The sequence below is a fragment of the Microtus ochrogaster genome, chromosome 1 (genome assembly GCF_000317375.1).
Source record: "Microtus ochrogaster isolate Prairie Vole_2 chromosome 1, MicOch1.0, whole genome shotgun sequence".
Taxonomy (NCBI): Eukaryota; Metazoa; Chordata; class Mammalia; order Rodentia; family Cricetidae; genus Microtus; species Microtus ochrogaster.
Window position 1 is genome coordinate 52,381,022 of NC_022009.1, and position 20,358 is coordinate 52,401,379.

At 42.5% G+C, this 20,358-nt stretch overlaps 1 protein-coding gene across 1 annotated transcript in view; it reads right to left on the reverse strand.

The window, feature by feature from the left end:
* The window catches only part of Dnah11 (dynein axonemal heavy chain 11), a 331,250-nt gene that overhangs the window by 24,187 nt on the left and 286,705 nt on the right, over positions 1–20,358 (reverse strand). Inside the window, exons 68-74 of the mRNA XM_026781665.1 lie at positions 17,232–17,372; positions 15,081–15,251; positions 13,967–14,089; positions 11,147–11,340; positions 9,888–10,036; positions 8,919–9,046; positions 5,088–5,315 (exon numbers count right to left, since the gene is read on the reverse strand). Coding sequence (XP_026637466.1) covers positions 5,088–5,315; positions 8,919–9,046; positions 9,888–10,036; positions 11,147–11,340; positions 13,967–14,089; positions 15,081–15,251; positions 17,232–17,372 — 1,134 coding nt within the window. The remainder of the gene's footprint in view (positions 1–5,087; positions 5,316–8,918; positions 9,047–9,887; positions 10,037–11,146; positions 11,341–13,966; positions 14,090–15,080; positions 15,252–17,231; positions 17,373–20,358) is intronic.

Sequence of the window (20,358 nt, forward strand, 5' to 3'; positions counted from 1 at the left end):
AAAATAAGATACACTATATAATTTTTGAGGCTGTAAAAATGCTACCTTTAAGTGTGTGGTATTTCTAAGAAACAAACTGTGTTTGAAATTTCAAATCAGAACTATAATCTAACAAGACACTAAGTAGCTACTTGCATTAATCACATAAAACCCAAAATACTATACCAGGCACAGTAATTCAATCTATTATCATATGTCTTGGTTTTCTCCTCAGTGTTAAAAAAAAATGAGCCAATATCCATTTGGCTGTTCTGCTGGTATACTTGCTACAGGAAGAAAAAGTGAGGCAGTAATTGCTGTCAGTGGTTCTATCTACCCGACGTTTTGAGTCAGTTGTACATTTACACACTGACTGATGAGCAAATACATATCAAGAAACAGACAACCAGGGTGGTGTATATGGAGAGGGAAGGAGAGAGAGAGAGAGAGAGAGAGAGAGAGAGAGAGAGAGAGAGAGAGAGAAGATGTCTGGCATCATCTTCTGCCTTCAGCATAGGTGTGCGTTCGGGCACACGTATGTGTATACATTCCCTGGGCATATAACCATGTAGCACTGGCATCATCTTCTGCCTTCAGCATAGGTGTGCGTTCGGGCACACGTATGTGTATACATTCCCTGGGCATATAACCATGTAGCACTGGCATCATCTTCTGCCTTCAGCATAGGTGTGCGTTCGGGCACACGTATGTGTATACATTCCCTGGGCATATAACCATGTAGCAATACACACACTCACACATCCACCTCCCCCCATCACAGAGATTTAAAGCAGTGTGATTAAATTTGGCTTATGAATGAAAGAAGTTCTATTATAACCAATCCCCTGCTGTGTGTTTTGTAAATTCTGTAGTTTTCATTTTCTGTAATTGTCTGTGGTCAGCTACAGCCCAAACAATACTAAGTGGAAAATGAGAAAAAGAAGTAGTTCTTCCATTTTAAACTGCTCCTTTAGCAGTGCTGTGGCTATTCCATTTTTACCGTTGTTACTCTATTACTGTGGTAAGTTTGTAAGTTAAACTTTATTCTATGTACATATATGTTTGTACGTATGCATGTATAATAGAAAAAACACAATTTATGAAGGGTTTGGTATTGCCCTTGGCTTCCAGTTTCCATTGGGCACTTTGGCACATAAGCTCCAAGGAAAAGGTGTGACTCAACATTAATTCGTGGGATGTATCTGTGCAAGAAAGCAAGCATGTTTTCTTTGTCACTCTCGTTCTTTCTTTCGGTCTTCTGTCGGAGCATGGCTATGGGGCTGCAGCTCTTCCTCCTAAGAACATGATGGACATGACGCACTGGCAAGGATTCATGCGGGGCTGGGCTGCTGGCAACAGTGTGGTGACACAGACGAGCTTGGAAAGATATGCTAGTGACTTTTCTGACCTATGATGAAACATGATGACAAAATCATCTTACAGAAGGAGTTTTATTTGGCTTATAGTTCCCAGGGCATAGAAGTCTATCTTGTTGGAGAATTAAGACAGCAGACTGCAGGCATGGAGGTATGAGCAGGGAACTAAGAGATCACATCTCAACCACAAACAAGAAGCAGAGTGAGCAAACTTGAACTGGGGCCAGGTTATGCGCTCCCACAGCCCATCCCCAATAGTAGACTTCTTCCATCAATGTGCACCTCCCATAACCTCCACAAAGAGCAACATCAACTGGGGACCAAGTGTGGAGCCCATCAGCTTCATGTCTCCTAAGACCTGCCTCCTGCCTCCAGAACTCCCGTGTAGCGAGAATGTTTCCACCTTGTTAAATCAGTGTCGCCTCATTAGGAACAACTTGCAAAAAAAAAAAAAAAAAAGTCAACTTTGATTCTGATAAAAGGATCCCAGGAGCCCATCTGCAGCAGCCAGGACACAGGTGACTATCTCCCAATGTGATGCAGTGTGACAGTTAGCTTGGACTCTTAGTTGATAGGACCTATGATCCCCCAGAAGGCAAGCCTCTGGAAATGCCTGTGAAGGCTTGTCTAGATTAGCTTATTTGAGGTGGGGAGACCCACCCTAAATGTGGGCAGTTCCATTGACAAAAATGGGGTCCCAGACTGGAAAAAAAAGCAAAAAGCAAACAGAGAATAGCATTCATGGCTTTCTGCTTCCTGGCCGAGGACTCGGTGTGACATGGTATCTCCTGTTCCGACTGACGTGTCTTCCCTGTCATGGACTGTGAGCTGGAAGCCACGTGACTTTTGTTGGGGTAGTTTATCACAGCAATGGGAGAAGTATCTAGAACACAGCCTGAACCAAAAAGCCTTCTGTTGCAGACATAATGGCAAGCCTGCATCTTTGCACTTGGCATTTCTGTGAAGTTTTCTTGTGGGTTGTTAAAGTAGGCTTGAGGGGACATTTGGTGAAGAGATGATTAATTTCTTTTTGCTTCCTAAGGTCAAATTTAGTCTTAGTTTTCAAGAGATCTTTTGCTGCTATGAAGTTTTTTCTCCTTTAAAGATATTCAAAGTCTTTTCAACAAATATTTCTATTACTGCGTGTAGTGTTTCCGACAGCAGTTGCTGGAGCCTATACTTCCTTGAACAAGTTAGAGCAGGTGGTCTTAACTAGGGGACTCACAATGGCTTTGGGGAAATCTTTCCCTATCAGCATAGTTTAGAATCATGTACCTTCCTAGGGAGATTGTTCAAAGTTGTATTTTAACCAAGAAGCTAAGGGATAACTGGACAAAAGCGTAGTTTCCATGGAAGGAATATTGTTATGCATAAGGACAAGTGGGCAGAGGAAATAATATAATATGTGTAAATTTGTAAATATCAGAGATCGTTCAAAGTTGTATTTTTACCAAGAAGCTAAGGGATACCTGGACAGAAGCAAAATTTCCATGGAAGGAATACTGTTATGTATAAGGACAAGTGGTCAGAAGAAATAAATATAACATATGTAAATTTGTAAATATCAAATTCCTATTATATGTGTATTTTTAAAAAGAACTTGAAAATTCTTGATGGTCATTCATAAATGGCCAGAAATTGTGAGAGGATGAAAAGACAAACACACACTTGCCACAGTGCACAGAAACTGCACATTGCAAATATTTAAGAGGTTCAACAAGATCTTTTGAGTGTCTACTGTTTACACAGTCTTATTTATAACAGGCTGTAAGTTACTTAAGTAAAGAATTAACTATATCCTTCAACATTTTATCCTAGAAGCAGTCATTTAGTATATGTGGTAGTTTGAGTGTAATTGGCCCCATAAACTCATAGGGAGTGGCACTATTAGGAGGTGTGGCCTTGTTGGAGGAAGTGTGTTACTGTGGGGATGGGCTTTGAAGGTCTCCTGTGCTCAAGATACCACCCAGTGTCCCAGACCAGTTCCCATTGCCTGCAAGATATAGAATTCTCAGTTTCTTCTCCAACATCTTGTCTGTGTGCATCCCACCATGTCCCACCATGATAACAATGGACTAAACCTCTGAAAATGTAAGCCACCCCAATTAAATATTTTTCTTTATAAGAGTTGCCATGGTGTCTCTTCACAGCAATAGAACACTGACTAAGACAGTAAAAATTTCTCACTGAATTTGGTATTGATACCAAAAAGTATAAGAAAAACATGAAGCATGTTGATGTGCTTTATGAAAAATAATATTTCTAAAAGAGAATTTGGTATTTATCACCAAATCATATGTACTTCCTCCTTAGAGCTTATTCTACTCTTTCAATAGCAATGCTATTTATCAAAGCTTTCTAAGAAATGAGAAGAGCAGCAACACATGGCAATATCAGTAATGGAAACTCAAAGACTGGATTGTGATTCAGTAAGATATACATAGCAATTTGGGTAAATAAAATGATGGTAACTAAATTAATATTAATTTGCATATTCTCTTATTTGGGGTAAACAAAAATATAAATAACAATGCTATAGGTTCGATGTGAAGTGTCCTGAACAGGCTCCTGTGTTTCAGTTCCTGTTTGCTTGATGGTGACATTATTTTGGTAAGTTGTGGACAATTTGGAAGGTAGAGCCAGCTGGGAGAAGTGGGTCCCTAGAAGATGGACCTTGTGGATTATAGCCCAACCCTGCTTTCCCTTCCGTCCCTCCCTCTTTTTCTGACCCTGCCATGTTACAAGGAGTCCCAGCAGCAAGTTCCTGGGATAACAAATAGAACCCCAGTCACCATGCCTTCCCTACCACCATGGATGGTATCATCTTAAACTGTGAGCCAAGAAAAATCTTTATCCATACAATTGCTTCTTGTCAGGTATTTGGTCACAGTGACAAGTACCTGCATCAGAATTTATTAAAGATATCAACCAAAATAGCAACTTTCAATTTAGCACTATCAAAGCCAAGTCTACAGGAGCACATTGGCCTATTGTACATGATGCAATATGATGATATAGTGTACCTACGCCATGACTATTATCACCAATGGCTCCTCTTTCTGTGCCGAGACACTACTTCATCAGACACATACTTCACAAGCAGGTTTTCAAAGTTACCTAGGTCATGCTATATTTTCTTAACTTTAGATGAAACATAAATGTATTCCTAGTCATTAAAATAGTAATAGATGAATTTTCTTCCAAAAGTAATACACATGGGGCTGGAGAGATGGCTCAGTGGTTAAGAGCATTGCCTGCTCTTCCAAAGGTCCTGAGTTCAATTCCCAGCAACCACATGGTGGCTTACAACCATCTGGAATGGTTGTGCCCTCTTCTGGCCTGCAGACATACACACAGACAGAATAATGTATACATAATAAATAAATATTAAAAAAAGTAATACACATGAAAAAGAATAGCTAACTATCTGGGAAGAGGAAGGACACTTATAAAGGGATGGATATGATCAGTATACTCTATATACATGCATTAATATGTCACAATGAAACCCATTGCTTTACAATCAACATGTACCCATTTAGAAAGAGAGGGAGGAAAAGTAGCACCCATGAGCACTTGTGGGCCCTACACACACATGCCTGTCTACATGTGCATACATACACCAAGATCTCACTTCTTCAGTCTAAATGAGATGCACGGGTTGATAAAGGCACTGTACTGTCCTGAGAAGACACCGACTTGCCGTTAGAACAGCGGCATCTGCTTGCTTACCTGGTCAAAGTTGCACAGAGCAGCATGTAAGCCGGCCAGCATCCCTGTGGGGGGCTCATTCGTGATCTTAATGGAATTTTCCAGGAGGCCTTGAGGGATGATGTGCTCCTGTGGGGAAGGTGCAGCCTCAGCACTCATGAACACCCGGTAATCTCCGTGACTCCCTTGGCTGAACTTCTCAAGGAGCTTCTCCAAGGTTCCTAACCATTTGGCTACCAGATGGATATTCTGCAAGACAGCAGGGTTTATGACTGCTGTGCCATTTCAGGATACGAACGACTTGAACTAGAGTATTAGAACATATAAATACGTTGACAACTCGGTGAGCCTTGCATGTTTCTGGCCTTGAATTCACAGTATGTACCATCATGCCTGCTCCTTTGTTTTTATACAGGAAAAGAAAAACGAGCCCAGATAGAACGGAGCACTGAAGACATTAAATTCTGTAAAATCTCAGTGAAGCTGAGCCCCTACCCAGTCCACATGACCTACTTTGAACAGTGGTCTACCAATCACTTGTGAGATGGAGTTGCCTACAACTTTGTTTGCTATAGTTAAACCCAACTACTGAGAGGTATCTGGGTTAGCATAATAAAGTATAAGAAAGAATAAGCTCTACCATGCATAACTATACCTGATCCCATGCACCTACCCTGGCAAGAGGTGTTTTTGTCAAAGCCGGTCCCAACATTACTTCATTTGGAAACCTCCTCTAGTCAAACTCATTAGCATATAGACTCAAAAAATGTAAGGGAGAAAGGCTAGCTAGAAAGAGAGCTACACTCACTTAGTAAGATGCTCTGTGTATCCTAACATACTCTACTTCTTAAATCCCAGCACAGTCAATAAATTTCCCCTTCCTCAATGACACATGCTCTCTCTCTCAACATAATTATTTTTGCTTTCAGTTTCATGAGTTGCAAATTTGATCTGCCAGTGTTATTTATTAAGTGTGAGTGTATGTGTGTGTGTGGTGTGTATATGTGTGTGGTGTGTAGTGTGTGATGTGTATGTGTGGTGTGTGTGTGTATGAGAGTGGTGTGTGTATGTGTGGTGTGTATGTGTGGTGTGTTTGTGTGCAGTGTGTGCATGTGTGTGTGCATGTGTTGTATGTGCTGTGTATGTGTGCTATGTATGTATATGGTGTGTGGTGTGTGTGGTGTGTGTGTGTCAGTCAGAGATGATTGAAAGTCGGTTCTTTTGCTTCCAAAGTGGATTGTAGGAATTGAAATCAGATGGAGTCTCCTGACTGGCCCTGAAGAAGTTTTGATATGTAATTATTTCCAACAGAAAAAAATAGTCAAAAAATGGTAACAGCTACAAAGGTGGGGAGTCAGAAGCTGAAGGGAGGGTAATAGAAGTGTTCTCTGAACTTTGTGTGATCATTCTCATTATTCACCTCCTTGCATTGGCAAACACTGCACAGGTAGGTGTGGGGGGCTGAACAGTGAACCCCCAGAACAGACGTGCTGAAGCTTGACCTGAACTTCACAGTTTGGCCAGATTTAGATACAGAGTTCTTTCAAAGGGTCACTAAGGCTAAATATGGCCAGTGCGACAGCATCTAGAACAAGGTCCCTGAAACCCAGAGGGGAAATCATATTCAGATAACCACTCTCCTTCAGGGGCAGAGGCCTCAGAAGAGACTAGCCAGCTCCGACTTCCAGCCACACCAACTGTGAAGGATTAAGCATGTGTACTTAAGCGAGTCAGCCTGATACTCTGGTTCAGCAGGGCTGGAACCTTAATCTAGGAGGAAGAACTCCAAGTTTCTTCTGCATGCTTGCTTCTAGCTCATGAGGACAGGGCATCTCACACCCAAACGAGCCATGCACGAATGGGAGTGATAGACAATAAGAAAACTCACTTTGCTCGTTCATTTATTTCCCAGCATTCTGCCTTTATACCATATGCTACCTAACTTGAAAAGTTTGCATGAAACAAATGCAAGAATATTCTAGGTGGTGACTTTGAAGCCAGGGAGTGAAAAGCCTGTGCAATTATCCCTTAGCTCTTATTTCTTTAATAGGACCCATTGCACTCATGAGAAATGATTGTAATACTTGCCAGATCCATTCACAAATCTTCTGGTGCATATATGAGATACACAGCTGCCACCCGCCACCTTTGTGACTGCCTTTCTTGATTGTGGAGACTCCAGTGAACTGCTAACTAACAGCCTGATGGAGGTTGTATCTACTTACAGTAAGAATCAGCTCAGGGTTTGGGTAGAAATTAGTTGATATCCACATCCATATTGTATCCCTATGCATATATAATTCAATATAAATAATAAATAATGTAGGAAGTTCCCATTCTATGGCTATAGTCTTCCTTCAGAGTGTTGCTTTTTCTTTTATCTACGAAAGGGATTTTGGAACCCTTAAGAACACTGAAGGCCTGACATGGGCTCTCCTCCACGGTGCTGCTTGTACGGCTAGACGGATGGACAGTAGACACGCTCGGCTAGACAGATTCTGCCTTGTGGCTTCAAGTCTGCAGGCACATGACACAATGAGACCTTTCAGGCTTTCTTTTTAATGATAAACTTACCATTTAACTTCTAGGGGCTAACTGGAAACTCACATAGGGTTCAAACAGGAGAAACCATCTACTTTAAGTCACAGGCTCTTGTGAGGATGACTCTATCCTTGTCTCTTTAGCTGCAGTCTGAGTCCCTGGATGCACGAGCACTTACAACGGACTCTGTCTTCTCTACAAGACTCTGAGGTAGCCACCATGTCCAACCAACAACTGCTGTGTCTGAGAATCAACTCCTCCACTGCAACCCAACTGACTCTGTGCCTCACAACGGGACACTGTTCCAAGTGCCCAAGTGAAGGTCTTAATGAAAACTCATCTGTGTAGATGGTATCACCAACATAGAATGGTACTTCCTTGTAGACAGAAGTCTGCTTGGGCTTTGGGGGCAGTTTCTGCACGAATCTAGGTTCATGCCAGGCAGAAATGCAATGTGTACCAAACTTCTATTCTAGAGCCATTAATGCGTATCTAGAACAGAATTCTAGAGCCACCAGGGAAAGCCAGTGGTGAACCTTGGAAGAATGGGTGTGTGGTTGGTTGGTACTAAGTAGAAACTGTGCCATAGCATCTCTGTGGGCTAATCAAAGACTCCCTTTGCTCACATCTACATGGAGAACAACACTGACCCTAGAGCCTTGCCACAGTGACTGGAGACAGGGCATTCCATGAGCTGCCTCCTCATGAACCTGTGCGCTGACAGTATTGCATACCAAATATCCATCACTAGTCATGCTGGTAGTTAACAAGGCTTGCTGTAGGGACTAGTCAAACTCCCTGATGGTCCAGGGCTGGTCTGTGTTCCTGAGGCTCTGGGTGCTCTTATTAGAATCCCAGGCCCAGAAGATTACACTGGAGGACACTGAGTTAGAGAATCTTAGATCTGTGCCTATCTGCTCTAGAAGGGACTATAGGAATTGTCTCCTCTAACTTCTTAATTTACAATCAGGCCACATGATTGTTTAGGGGCTAAGTAGAGTTGTAGAAGAATATACATAATTTATATACATGTGTATTGTATGTGTGTGTGTGCAATTTCTGTCAACTCTGAAGTGACATGTTAACTTTGCAGTGACCCACGATTTTCATACCATGACATTAGAATGGCCATATCTATTAGCTCGCTCACTTCCGTCTCTTTCTCACTACAGGGACTGTGGATGTGGGAGGTATCTGCAGATCACCTTTGTACTAGAATAAGAACCCCTCCCTGCGGGGCTGGGCGGGGCAGCAAGGCATGGCTTAGCCTTTGGGTTCACACCAGGGTTTTCCACGAAACTTCATACTCACCTGAAGGATGACCCAGTGCCCTCCGATAGCAGCTTTCTCCAGCGCCATTTCTGCCTCTAGCTCCTGACCTTGCCCTAGAGACACATTGTGGAACTTTCCAGAGTCGATTGTAAACCCAAGTCTTCTGCCTGTGGAGAATACAACATGGAGGGCGGGGGTGGGAGGAGAGAAAAATTCTAAGTTGAGAGGAAAGTCTGGAATTCTAGGGTCTAATTTACATCTTTGGCCACAGCTGCCACCTGATAGGTCACCTTCCTGTGGAACCCAGTGACCTCTCTATTGTTTCCTTGGCATTATTTTGAGCTCTTTCCAGCTGCCTCCCTACAAGCATTTTGAAAAGCCCGTGGAAGTCGGTTTCTTTGGTTTTATGATAATGAAGCTTTTGACATTTTGATAGACGGCAGCATTGTTAGTGAGCTTTCTAAACTCCTGCAGGAGAAGGCGCTTTTCGTCAGAAAGGAGCAACATGTGGTAGCTATCGCACCCGTTCTGAAGGGGTTGGCTCATTGGGTAAATGTGCCCGCTCTCACCTTGTGAGGCTGCATCTAAATGGAGCCCAGGCAGGTCACAGCTACATTAACCTGGTATTCCTGGAGCAGGCTGTGGGGAACAGTAATCCGCAGCACAAAGCGACAATATCTCACACAATCGAATAGAGTTGCCCTAATGACCATTATTTAGTCACAGGGGGTACAAGATTACATGAGCATGGAGAAAATTGCTCTCTGGCCCTCACGTCGTCAAGAGGTGGAAAACAGGACAAAGGAGCCTTGCATTATGCCAGCCAGATGAATGTTCTGTTGGCGCATGGCTCCAGACTGCGGTGTTATTAGTTGTGCAGTTTCCGCAACCCAATCTCCAAGAAATAAAAAAAAAGAAAAAAGAAAAAAAAAAGATAACTGAACAGAAAGGGTGGGCAGGGGGCTTCCAGACAAGAGAGGGTGGGGCTGGTGCCTCCTGGCTACTCACCAAGCACCTCTAGGTCTTTCAGGGCGTCCACACCTGGAGACAGGATAAAGAACACTGGGGTGGCGGGGCTGCTTTCTGCACATGCTCTACCCAGATCCAACCTGCTCCTCTCCACGTACTTTGCACCTAGCTTCTCTTCTACAAAATTTCTGTTTGAGGAAAGAACATGCAAAAAACAGAACAAAACAACAGCAACCCTTCCCAAGAAAACAAAACAAAAAAATTGGATGACTGAATTTGAACTTGAAAAGTTTCAGTGTTTGGATAGGCTAGGCACAAGAAAGAAACCAGCTATGTTTACTGTAAGAGGTGTCTTCAGGAGAAATCCACATAGATTCATGCAGGCCATGTATCGTGTATTGCCTCCGACTTGAGACACTGAGAATCAGAAGCCTACGTTGCATTCTGGGGTCCCCTTCTGAGTACCATCATCCGTCCACATATGCCTTTGTAGCCCCCAAACCTCCTACCAGACCCCCTCCCCCATTACTTATTAACAGTTGATTAGACTTGCCATAGTGTAATTTTCCAGCCTGCTGGGCTTCTCATGAATATACAAATGCTTTTTGGGGTGTTTCTAACAGGGAAGTGCAATTAAGCAAGGGGTTATTTCCAGCCACATCAGACCTGGCAGAAAGCAAGTTCTGCTAAGCAGAGGGAGCTTCTAAAGTGGGCTTCCACAGAGGTCTCTGCAAGGGGAAAACTGGCCAAACTAGATGAAGATCTTCCACATGGATACCGTGGAAGGAAAACAGCACACGGGATGCAGCTGGGAATGCTTTGGTTGGTGAGTTCAAATTAAAAAAAGACTGGTGTGTATTAAGCAGGTATCACCATTTAGAAGTCAGGAGGGCACACAAAAGGCCACTGAGATTGCGCTGTGGGCGGCAGTTCTGCTTTTAAAGCACATTGACTGTAAAGTTACAATCTTGTTTGACACGCAAAGCCTTCAGAGCCAACATGGCTAGTAAAGAGAAATGACGGAAGTGGGCCATGTGTGCCTCCAATCTCACCACTCTGCCGATACCCAGACCTTCCGTGAATATCCCCACCATTTCCTCAATCCTCACACTCACTTCAGAATCCAGCTTTTTGGGAGTGTGTACCAAGTCTGTGTATAGATTAGGTCACTGTTCAGTGTTTAGCAGTGTTTAACAGTAATTGAGATTATAGAATTGAAATTTTAGTAGGGTCCTCCTCATTCCTAGGACCACGTTCCTTTCATATCAATCTGTATTGCTGAAAAGGTCATTGCTCACCTCAGGGCATACATCATCCTGTCGGGTCTCACTGCTCTCAAAATAATCAACTTCTGTATTAAGCTTTTCTTCTTCCATTCTTGTGGTAACTTTTCTTTTTCTGGACACTCTGATTCTACCCATTTCCTCCACTGCTTGGCAGATCCTTCCACATCTCGGTCTAGGCCTCGGAATTCTTCCATGAGGGCAACTGCCTGCAGTGTAACATGGCAGCAGAGGGAATAGGGGATGCCGTGGACACAGTTCACAGCTCGAGACAGCATGACGGCAGCCCTCACGTTACTCTGAAGATCTTTTGAATGCTTTCCCGTCTAACTTAGAGCTGAGGCTTGGTGACAGGGTCTGGTCAGGCTTTGGCAGGAGGTGGGCCAGATGCGTGTGTCTGTGCTGAGGGTAGATGCAGGACTGTCTTTGCCAGCTCTTTCCTAATTCAGCATGCTGTCTGTAAGTATGGCCCTTTGCTAACTGCTCTGTCCTCTGCCTCTCTTCTCAGCTATCCTAACAAATATGCTTGTTTTCTTTCCTTTTCCTGGCAGACTCTCTCTCTTATTTTCTTCATAACCCACCTGTTTGTGTCGTCTGTTTTGTGTTGAGACCCTGAAGTCTGACACGTTTTGAATCCATAATTCTTTTTTAGGACTTATTTTTATTGTTTATTGTGCACATGGGGGTATGTGCACATAAATGCAAGTACACAGAAAAGTTACAGATGTGAGGTCCCTGGAGCTGGGGTTCTAGGCAGTTGTGAGCCGCCTGACGTTGGTGTGGGAATTGAACTCAGGTCCTCAGGAAGAGCAGGGCGTGCTTTAACCACTGAGCCATTTCTCCAGCCCACGGATCTATAATTCTAAAGTGATAATTGAGAGTACAGATTTCTAAAGCTGCTGTCTACGGGCTGGACAGATGGCTCACTGGTTAAGACACACATACACTATGTTTTTGAAAAGTCTGAAAGAATCTAAGTATATATAAAAATAAGGTATAAGCTATTTTCAGTGCAGGGGAGCGTTTTCTTCTTAGAACAGAAACCAGAGTAGACTTAGTGTGTGTTGGTCATTATTCAGGGCCTGGGAGATGAGGAAGTCTCAGCAATATGATCTGGCAGAAAGGTAGAGTAAGGCTACCTGCTGGCACACACCTTTAAGCCCAGCACTTGGGAGGCAGAGGCAGGTGGGGTTCTGTGAGTTCAAGGCCAAGTTTATAAAGAAAGCCCCAGGACATCTAGGATGGTCACACAGGGAAACTATCTCAAAAAACAAAAAAGAAAACAACTTCAAAAAAAGTAAGGATGAGGGCTAGAGAGATGGCTCAGCAGTTAAGGGCATTGCCTTCCCTTCCAAAGGTCCTGAGTTCAATTCCCAGCAACCACATGGTGGCTCACAACCATCTGTAATGAGGTCTGGTGCCCTCTTCTGACCTGCAGGTGTACACACAGACACAATATTGTATACATAATAAATAAATAAATATTTTTTTAAAAAAAAGGTAAGGATGACTGGGGTTGGAAGTCATCAATTCAACTTTGTTAAACACTATTGTTTGTGTATGTGCGTGTACATATGTTGTGTGCACATTTGTGGTGCATGCACAGGCATATGTTCACATGTGTGTTTATGCACATGTGGAAGCCAGAGGTGGATGTTGGGGTCTTCTTCAGTTACTCTGTACATTATTACTATTATTATCATAATTATGGGGGAGCGGAATTCAAGACATTGTTTCTCTGTACAGCCCTGGCTGTACTCTGTAGAACAGGCTGGCCTTGAACTCAGAGGTCTGCCTGCCTCTGCCTCTTGGAGGCTAGGATTACAGGTGTGTGCCTCCACAAGCATGCTAGTCAACCTTATTTTTTGAGACAGTGTTTCTCAATGAATCTGGAGCTTACCAACTCTGCTATATGTGCTGGCCAGCAGGCTCCAGGGATCCTCCTTGTCTCTGCCTCCCCAAAGCAGGGGTTACAGATGCATTGCCACCACAACTGAATTAGTGGGTGCCTTTATCAATTGAACTGGCTTTCCAACCCTAGCTTAACCACTTTATAGTAAGACTAAACTGTTGTCCTCCTTTTTCATTGTTGCTGCCTCTGAACTACGGCCTTCCTAGTCAGCAACTGTGACTCTGAGGCTACCAGCAGAGCTGCAGCCTGAGGAAATTCTGTTCCCTCAGGAGACAGACTCTTTCAAAGCACTCTTACAAAATCCCTCCCTTGAAGGAGCTCAAGATTCAAAGGTCCAGGCAGAAGTCTACTCCCCAGAGAGGCTGAATAGCAAGCAGCTCACCTCCCTGCCTTCTCCACTTGGCTCCTCCCTTCAACTCCCAGTCCGCTAGTTGCTGACCACAGGCCTCCCGACCACAGGCGAATTTTATTTAATCAAACACATCTTTGCATCATTAAACAAATGCTCCAGAGCATAAACAAAAGTAACACACCTTAAAATAATATTCTAGAACACTAAACTACTATATTGTGCTATTTCAAAAACTATTGTGAAAAGGTAGAAAACCATAGTTAATGATACAATATATATATAGCTTGTTCTAAAATGTAAGGGATAAAATAATTTATTTAACTTTATTTTATGTGCATTGGTGTGAAAGTGTCGTATTCCCTAGAGCTGGAGTTACAGACAGTTGTGAGCTGCCACATGGGGTCTGGGAATTGAACCCTGGTCCTCTGGAAGAGCAGCAGCCCTCTTAACCACTGAGCCATCTCTCCATCCCCCGCTATATCATCGTTTTATGAATTGTTTTTCTACATTAAAGAAACCTATTGTTTGAAAGAAAACGTTTAAGAACCGAGCAAGTAAATTCCTCTCATACCTTGACAGCACTCCATGACTGAGCGGTGAGAAAATCAACAGGACTTGAGTAAGTGTGGTCAACTGGGAACCGAAGCAGGAAGTCCAGCTCCAGGGGGTCGATCTCGCGCCTTCTCAACAAAATCTTGAGACAATACACATGTGCGAAAGATGAATTGGTTTCCATCATAATCACCATGCAAGAAGCTGCCACCATTAACCAGACATGATGGGTGAGAATTCTAGCCGGGTCTGTTCTGTATTTGAAGACTGTATTGTGACTCTTAGATTATGCAGATGATCTCAAAACCCAAACCAGCAATCAATAGAAAATACTTGTGAGGGTTCATTTTTTCCAGTTCTGACACCTTCAGCAATAAACAACATAACTGAAATGTACTCCCATCCCCACCCCACTGGCCTAGCGACTAATAGCCTCTGATTTCATAACCTGCAGTCATTTTCCTGCCTTCTCGTCGACTCTAAGCCAAGTCTTCTGTAAGAATAAGGAAGAAACGACAAGCAGGACTCACTAGAAATTGGAGCATGAGACTTTGGGGGAGCTTTTTCACTTATTCCTTGTGGTAAAAATTTTTTAAAATATATTTTTAATTGATGAAATATATATAAATATTTATGGAATAAAATGTGATATTTTGATACAAGGTTACATTGTAGGATGGTTAAATTAAACTAACTACTTTGCTATTCCATGTATTAATAAGTTTTGAAATGTACTTGTTTAGAAAAACACTAACTTTCTACAATGGGATATTATGCAGCTTAAAGTAGAACTTTTGTCGTTAGCAACAGCATGGGTGAGCCCATGTGAGTTTCTTAAAAGGACCGTGAGTAACTTGAATCTGGACTCATAACCCTGACCTCAGAGAACATTTCTGATAGGACCTAGAAAGTTCCAGAAGATGAAAGAACATCTCACTGATGTTTCATAGGGCAATGGTGGTCAGTCACCCAAACCAAAGCACCCTAGGCAAAAAAAGCCATTACATGCTCAAGTTCCTTCTCAGCAAAAGTTTCTGAGAGGGTATTTCTGTTTCCCTATGGCAGGAGGAAAATGCACAACAAACAGAGGTGTCTGCCTGGGGCTCCAGGGAAGCTTCAAGCGATGGTCTCACCTGAAAAGTCATCTGGGCCAGAAACGTGGGCTTGTCCTTCTCAAGCAGCGCCTGACTGGCATGGAGGAAGGTGGTGTGGGTGATGCTCTCTATCAGGACGCTGATGCGATCCTGAGTATCCTCCACCTTCTCAGCCTGCTCAATGGCTCTGTGGAACAGAGTGTTGAAAGCCTGGAAGAGTTAACGTGAGTACCAGAGGGTGAAGTAATGCTTGCTTGTCTAGCCAGCCTCAGATACACAGGGCACACTCTATCGATAGGGAGAGGGGGAGGGCAGGAAAGGACTTCTCTGAGGTTACATGGGCTGCTAAAACAGTCTGAGTTTGTGCCATATAGAAAGTGCTAGTTCAAGGTTTGATGTCATGATGAGTGTGTGTGTGTGTGTGTGTGTGTGTGTGTGTGTGTGTGTGTGAGTGTGTGTGTGTGTGCACAAATTGATAGGATATGATCTTCTGTTTTTTACCCTGGCTGGCCTGGAACTCACTTTGTAAGCAAGAGTGGTTTTGAACTTACGTCAATCCTATTTATTGCCTTTGCCTCTCAAGTGCTAGGATTATAGGTACGTCACTATGCCTGGTTCATGGTTGTTATTAAAATGATTTTATAAAATCTATCTGCCTTTCCTTCTTAGCAACTAAACCAGATGATTCTCTCTCCTTCCATTCATATTTTTCAATTTGTTACTTTCAAATTATGGCTAAAATTTCTACAAACAACTACTACTGTAACTATTTTAAATGCAGAGCAGTATTATGGTATGTAACCAACTTGAAGACATTTTAATCCTGCAAAACTAAGTCTATTTACTAACTGTTCATTCACCCCTCCCAGTTCTTGCTGACCGCCGCTCTGTTTGCACGCATCACTCTGACTACTCTAGGATCTCACGTGAGTGGAGTCACACCGGTGTGCATCTTTGCACCTGGTTTATTTCCACCTGGGTAATGGTTTCCGGGGTTTAACATTCCATAGCATGCTTCAAAATTTCTTTCCTTTTAGGGTTAGCGGGTGTTCCACTGCATGCATGGGCCATGCTGGTACTGTTCAGGCGCTGACAGACATTTGGATGGTCTCTATTGTCTGCCTGCTGCTATGACTAGGGATCTAGAGCTGTGTCTTCAAGAGGTTCTTTCTGTTATTTTGGATATATAGTCAGAATTAGGACTGCTGCTGGCTCACACTGTCATTCCCAGTTTTCATTTCTGAGGAAATGCTATCCTCTTTCCCATGGATGCTGATCTGATCTACATCTCCAGGCAGCATAAGCAAAGATGAAAATTTCCCCACATTTCCACCACTCTTACTTCTGTAGTGGTCATCCTAACCTGTGAGAGGTAAGCCCTACTATATGTTGACTCCCGTCCTCCCAATCAGAGATGTGGAACATTTTGTATATGGTTGTTGATCATTTTCATCTCATTTAGTGACATGTCTGTTCAAGTCTTTAGCACATTTTTATCAGGTTATCTGTTATTTAATTCCACCCACTACTTTCTGTATGTCTTATGATTATTGTTTCTTTATTTTGAAACAACTCTTTGTATTTATTATTTTATTTCATTTCCGGTCACAATGAGGATGATAAGCACAGAATGATTTTCTTTGTGGTATATATGGGAGATTCCCCTTCCCTCTTCTTACTCAAACCGTGCTCCCCTGGTAACCTCCCCACCAGATCCTACTATTTTTCAATGTCCCATGTGCCTTTTGCCTACCTGTCATGGTTTTTTATTATTATTAAAAAACAAACCCATACACTCAGTGACAAGCCTCGTGTATGATAATTGAGTATTTGTTCCAAAACTGACAGCAAGACTGCAAGGCCTCCCAAAGTAGAACGGCACAGCAGGCAGAACCCGGCCTGCGCAGGACACAGGCAAAGGCTGGGGCTCTGGCTCTCGGGATCACAAAATGTGAGCTGTGGGGCTGTTTGTTTGAAATCTGAAAATAATCCCTTTTTTGATCAGGAGAAAACAAATGTTTTCTTAGAGTGTTTTAGGATACCTGATATATGTAATAGTGGCTTAAAATCTGACCCTTCCTTTCTTCCTATCTACCAGAACCACTAAGCAATAAACCCCTAATTTCCAGCAGGAAAAGAAAAGTCAGACTTTCTTACATTGTGGATTTTCCTCTATCTGTTCAACATTACCTTCAAAGAGAACTGGTACATGGGGTTGATCTTCCTAAGGTCATTAATAACAAAGTATAGAAGAGAGGCTCTTGCTGCCACTGGCCTGTAGCACTCCCGAGTCTCGTTGATTTTTCCTTCATTTTCCCTGGCTTGCATCACCTGTGGTGGGATCAAATGACAGCAGTAACTTACCTTCGTGTTTTCTAAACAAATTCCAGTAAAGGAAGGACTCTTAGGAATATTTGAACCCCTAAGTTATGATGTTGTTTATAATCCCAGTACTTGGGAAGCTGAGCCAGGAGCACTGCTGTAAGTTTGAGTCTGGTCTGCCATATCATAAAGTGTTCAAGAACAGCCTGCAGTAGAGAGTGAGATCCCTACTCAGAAAAACAAAAGAAGCAAAGAAAGAAAGAACTACTGGTAAAGCCCACGCCATGCCTGACATCTCAGGACTTGAGGTTTGAGGAAATGACTAACTCTAGGCCAGTGAGCTGACTCCAGCAGTGAAAGTGCTCGCTCAGGAGAGGAGGCCAAGGACCTGTGCTAGAGCTGGGATTTCATGTGAGGTTTGGAAGGCTGACCTCTGACCGCCATGCACTGTGCTACATGGGAGCCCAGTCTATGTCTGTGGATCATACACATATAGAATACTCCAAAATTAATTACTTTAAAAGAAATTCTTCACTTTCTACTTTTAGATGACTTTTCCTCATGAATCGCATTCCAGTGAGAAGGGGTGTGGCTCTAGCTGCTTCCTATAGGTTTAAATGACCTTCATGGTTCACGGCTGTGGAACCTGCTGCTGAGTAATGTCACCTTTTTGCCTCCTGTCTCTCTTTCAGGCCTTAACAACCCAGCTGTATCACCTCCCAGGGATGGCTCTTAAAAGTCTGCTGGGTCAACTCAGTGCCAATGATTTTATTAGGTCTGCAAATACCGCGAGGTCGATAGCACATGCAATAACCACACTTCCTAAATAGCCTCTATATGAGGGCTCTCTCAGCTGTCAAATTTCAGCAGCATCACAGCTCCATATGATAAAATATGCCCATTTATTCTTACTTCTTAGCCTATGGGCACTTTTTCTGACACACACACACACACACACACACACACACACACACACACACAAATATCAACTAATATATTTATTTTTATTGAAGGGTCAAAAAATACCCATTTCTAAAAACAATCAAGAACCTATTTCTTTTTTCTCTAAGAACACTTGCTGGGCCTGCAGCTTTAAGTGATACAGTATTTCCCCTAAACTCTTCTATGGTCTTGACTCATAACATCTGTGAATGAAAGGAAATGAAACACCGAGCAGAGAGGGGGGTGTGGCTTCATAGTGATATAGTCAGAAGACAGGAAACAACATTTTAAGAGACAATTAGAAGTTAACCTCAAAGCTAAGACTTAATTTACCTAATTGCCCTAATCTTTACTATTTTAGGAGCCACCTAGAAACCACTTACTTAAAAAAACGGAGTAATTTGGGATTCTGTTTCTTTGCTTAATTTAAGGCACATACATTGGATGTGTGGCAACACAGCCTCGGCTGGGTAATTAGTGGATTACATAGTAAGGAGAACACTTCACAAAGCGGATAACAGTCCACATCTTTCCAGATTACATAGTGGTAACAGCTAGTGGCCACTCGTGAAAGTCCAAAGTGCACACAACACACATGGCCCATTGTGATCTGAGCTGCTTGGTTACCAGGAAGCTGTTCAAGAGAAATGGTTTCTCGGCTTTTGGAAAATGTCATTTTACCAGGGTAAATGATGCATTGAGCATAGGGCACCATCCCCTGTCCTGAGTCCTGCCATCACAGGCCAATACACGTGACTTTAGCTCCAAAGATTTCTCTAAGAATTCATCACCCTGGGATTATTATTTGCTGAAGCTGAGCTTGCCTTTCCTCTAGTTTCTGCCATATAAATGAGCAGACTCCAACACTGGTCACCCAAGAAAAATGATTGGATCTCTGTGGAACTTGAAGTGCAAATTGAAACATTTCAATCCTTAATCTTATACTGAGAGTTCTAGGAGTTGATGGTTGTTTGCTACGTGGCCTGCATTACACAATATCTTAATTAAGGTTTCTGTTGCTGTGACAAAACACCATAACCAAAAAGCAAGTTGGGGAGGAAAGGGTTTATTAGGTTTACACTTCAGTATAATATTACTCTCACAATTTGCTGATGATACAATAGTTTACCTAAGCGACTCAAAAATTTTTACCAAGGAACTTCTACAACTCATAAACACTTTCAGTAATGTAGCAGGATACAAGAATAACTTTAAAAAAATTAGTAACCCTCCTTTATGAAGATGATAAAAAGGCTGAGAAAGAAATCAGAGAAACACCACCCTTCACAATAGCCTCAAATGCCATAAAATATCTCAGAGTAATTCTAACCAAACAAGAGGAAGACTTGTATGATAAGAACTTTAAATCTTTGAAGAAAGAAATTGAAGAAGACATCAGAAAGTGGAAAGATCTCCCATGCTCTTGGGTAGGTAGAATTAACATAGTAAAAGTGCCAATCTTACCAAAAGCAATCTGCAGATTCAGTGCAATGCCCATCAAAATCCCAGCAAAATTCTTTACAGACCTTGAAAGAATGGTACTCAACTTCATATGGATAAGCAAAAAACCCAGGATAGCCAAAACAATCCTGTACAATAAAAGAATTTCTGGAGGCATTACAATCCCTGACTTCAAACTCTACCTCAGAGCTACAGTACTGAAAACAGCCTGGTATTGGCATAAAAACAGAAAGGAGGAACAAAGGAACCAAATTGGAGACCCAGATATTAACCCACACACCTACAAACACCTGATTTTTGACAAAGAAGTAAAAAGTATCAAATGGAAAAAAGAAAGCATATTTAAAAAATGGTGCTGGCATAACTGGATAGCAACATGTAGAAGAATAAAAATAGATCCACATCTATCACCATGCAAAAACTCAAGTCCAAATGGATCAAAGACCTCAACATAAAGCCAGCCACACTGAACCTTATAGAAGAGAAAATGGGAAATACACTTGAACACATTGGCACAGGAGACCACTTTCCAAATATAGCCCTAGCAGCACAGACACTGAGAGAAACAATTAATAAATGGTCCCTCCTGAAA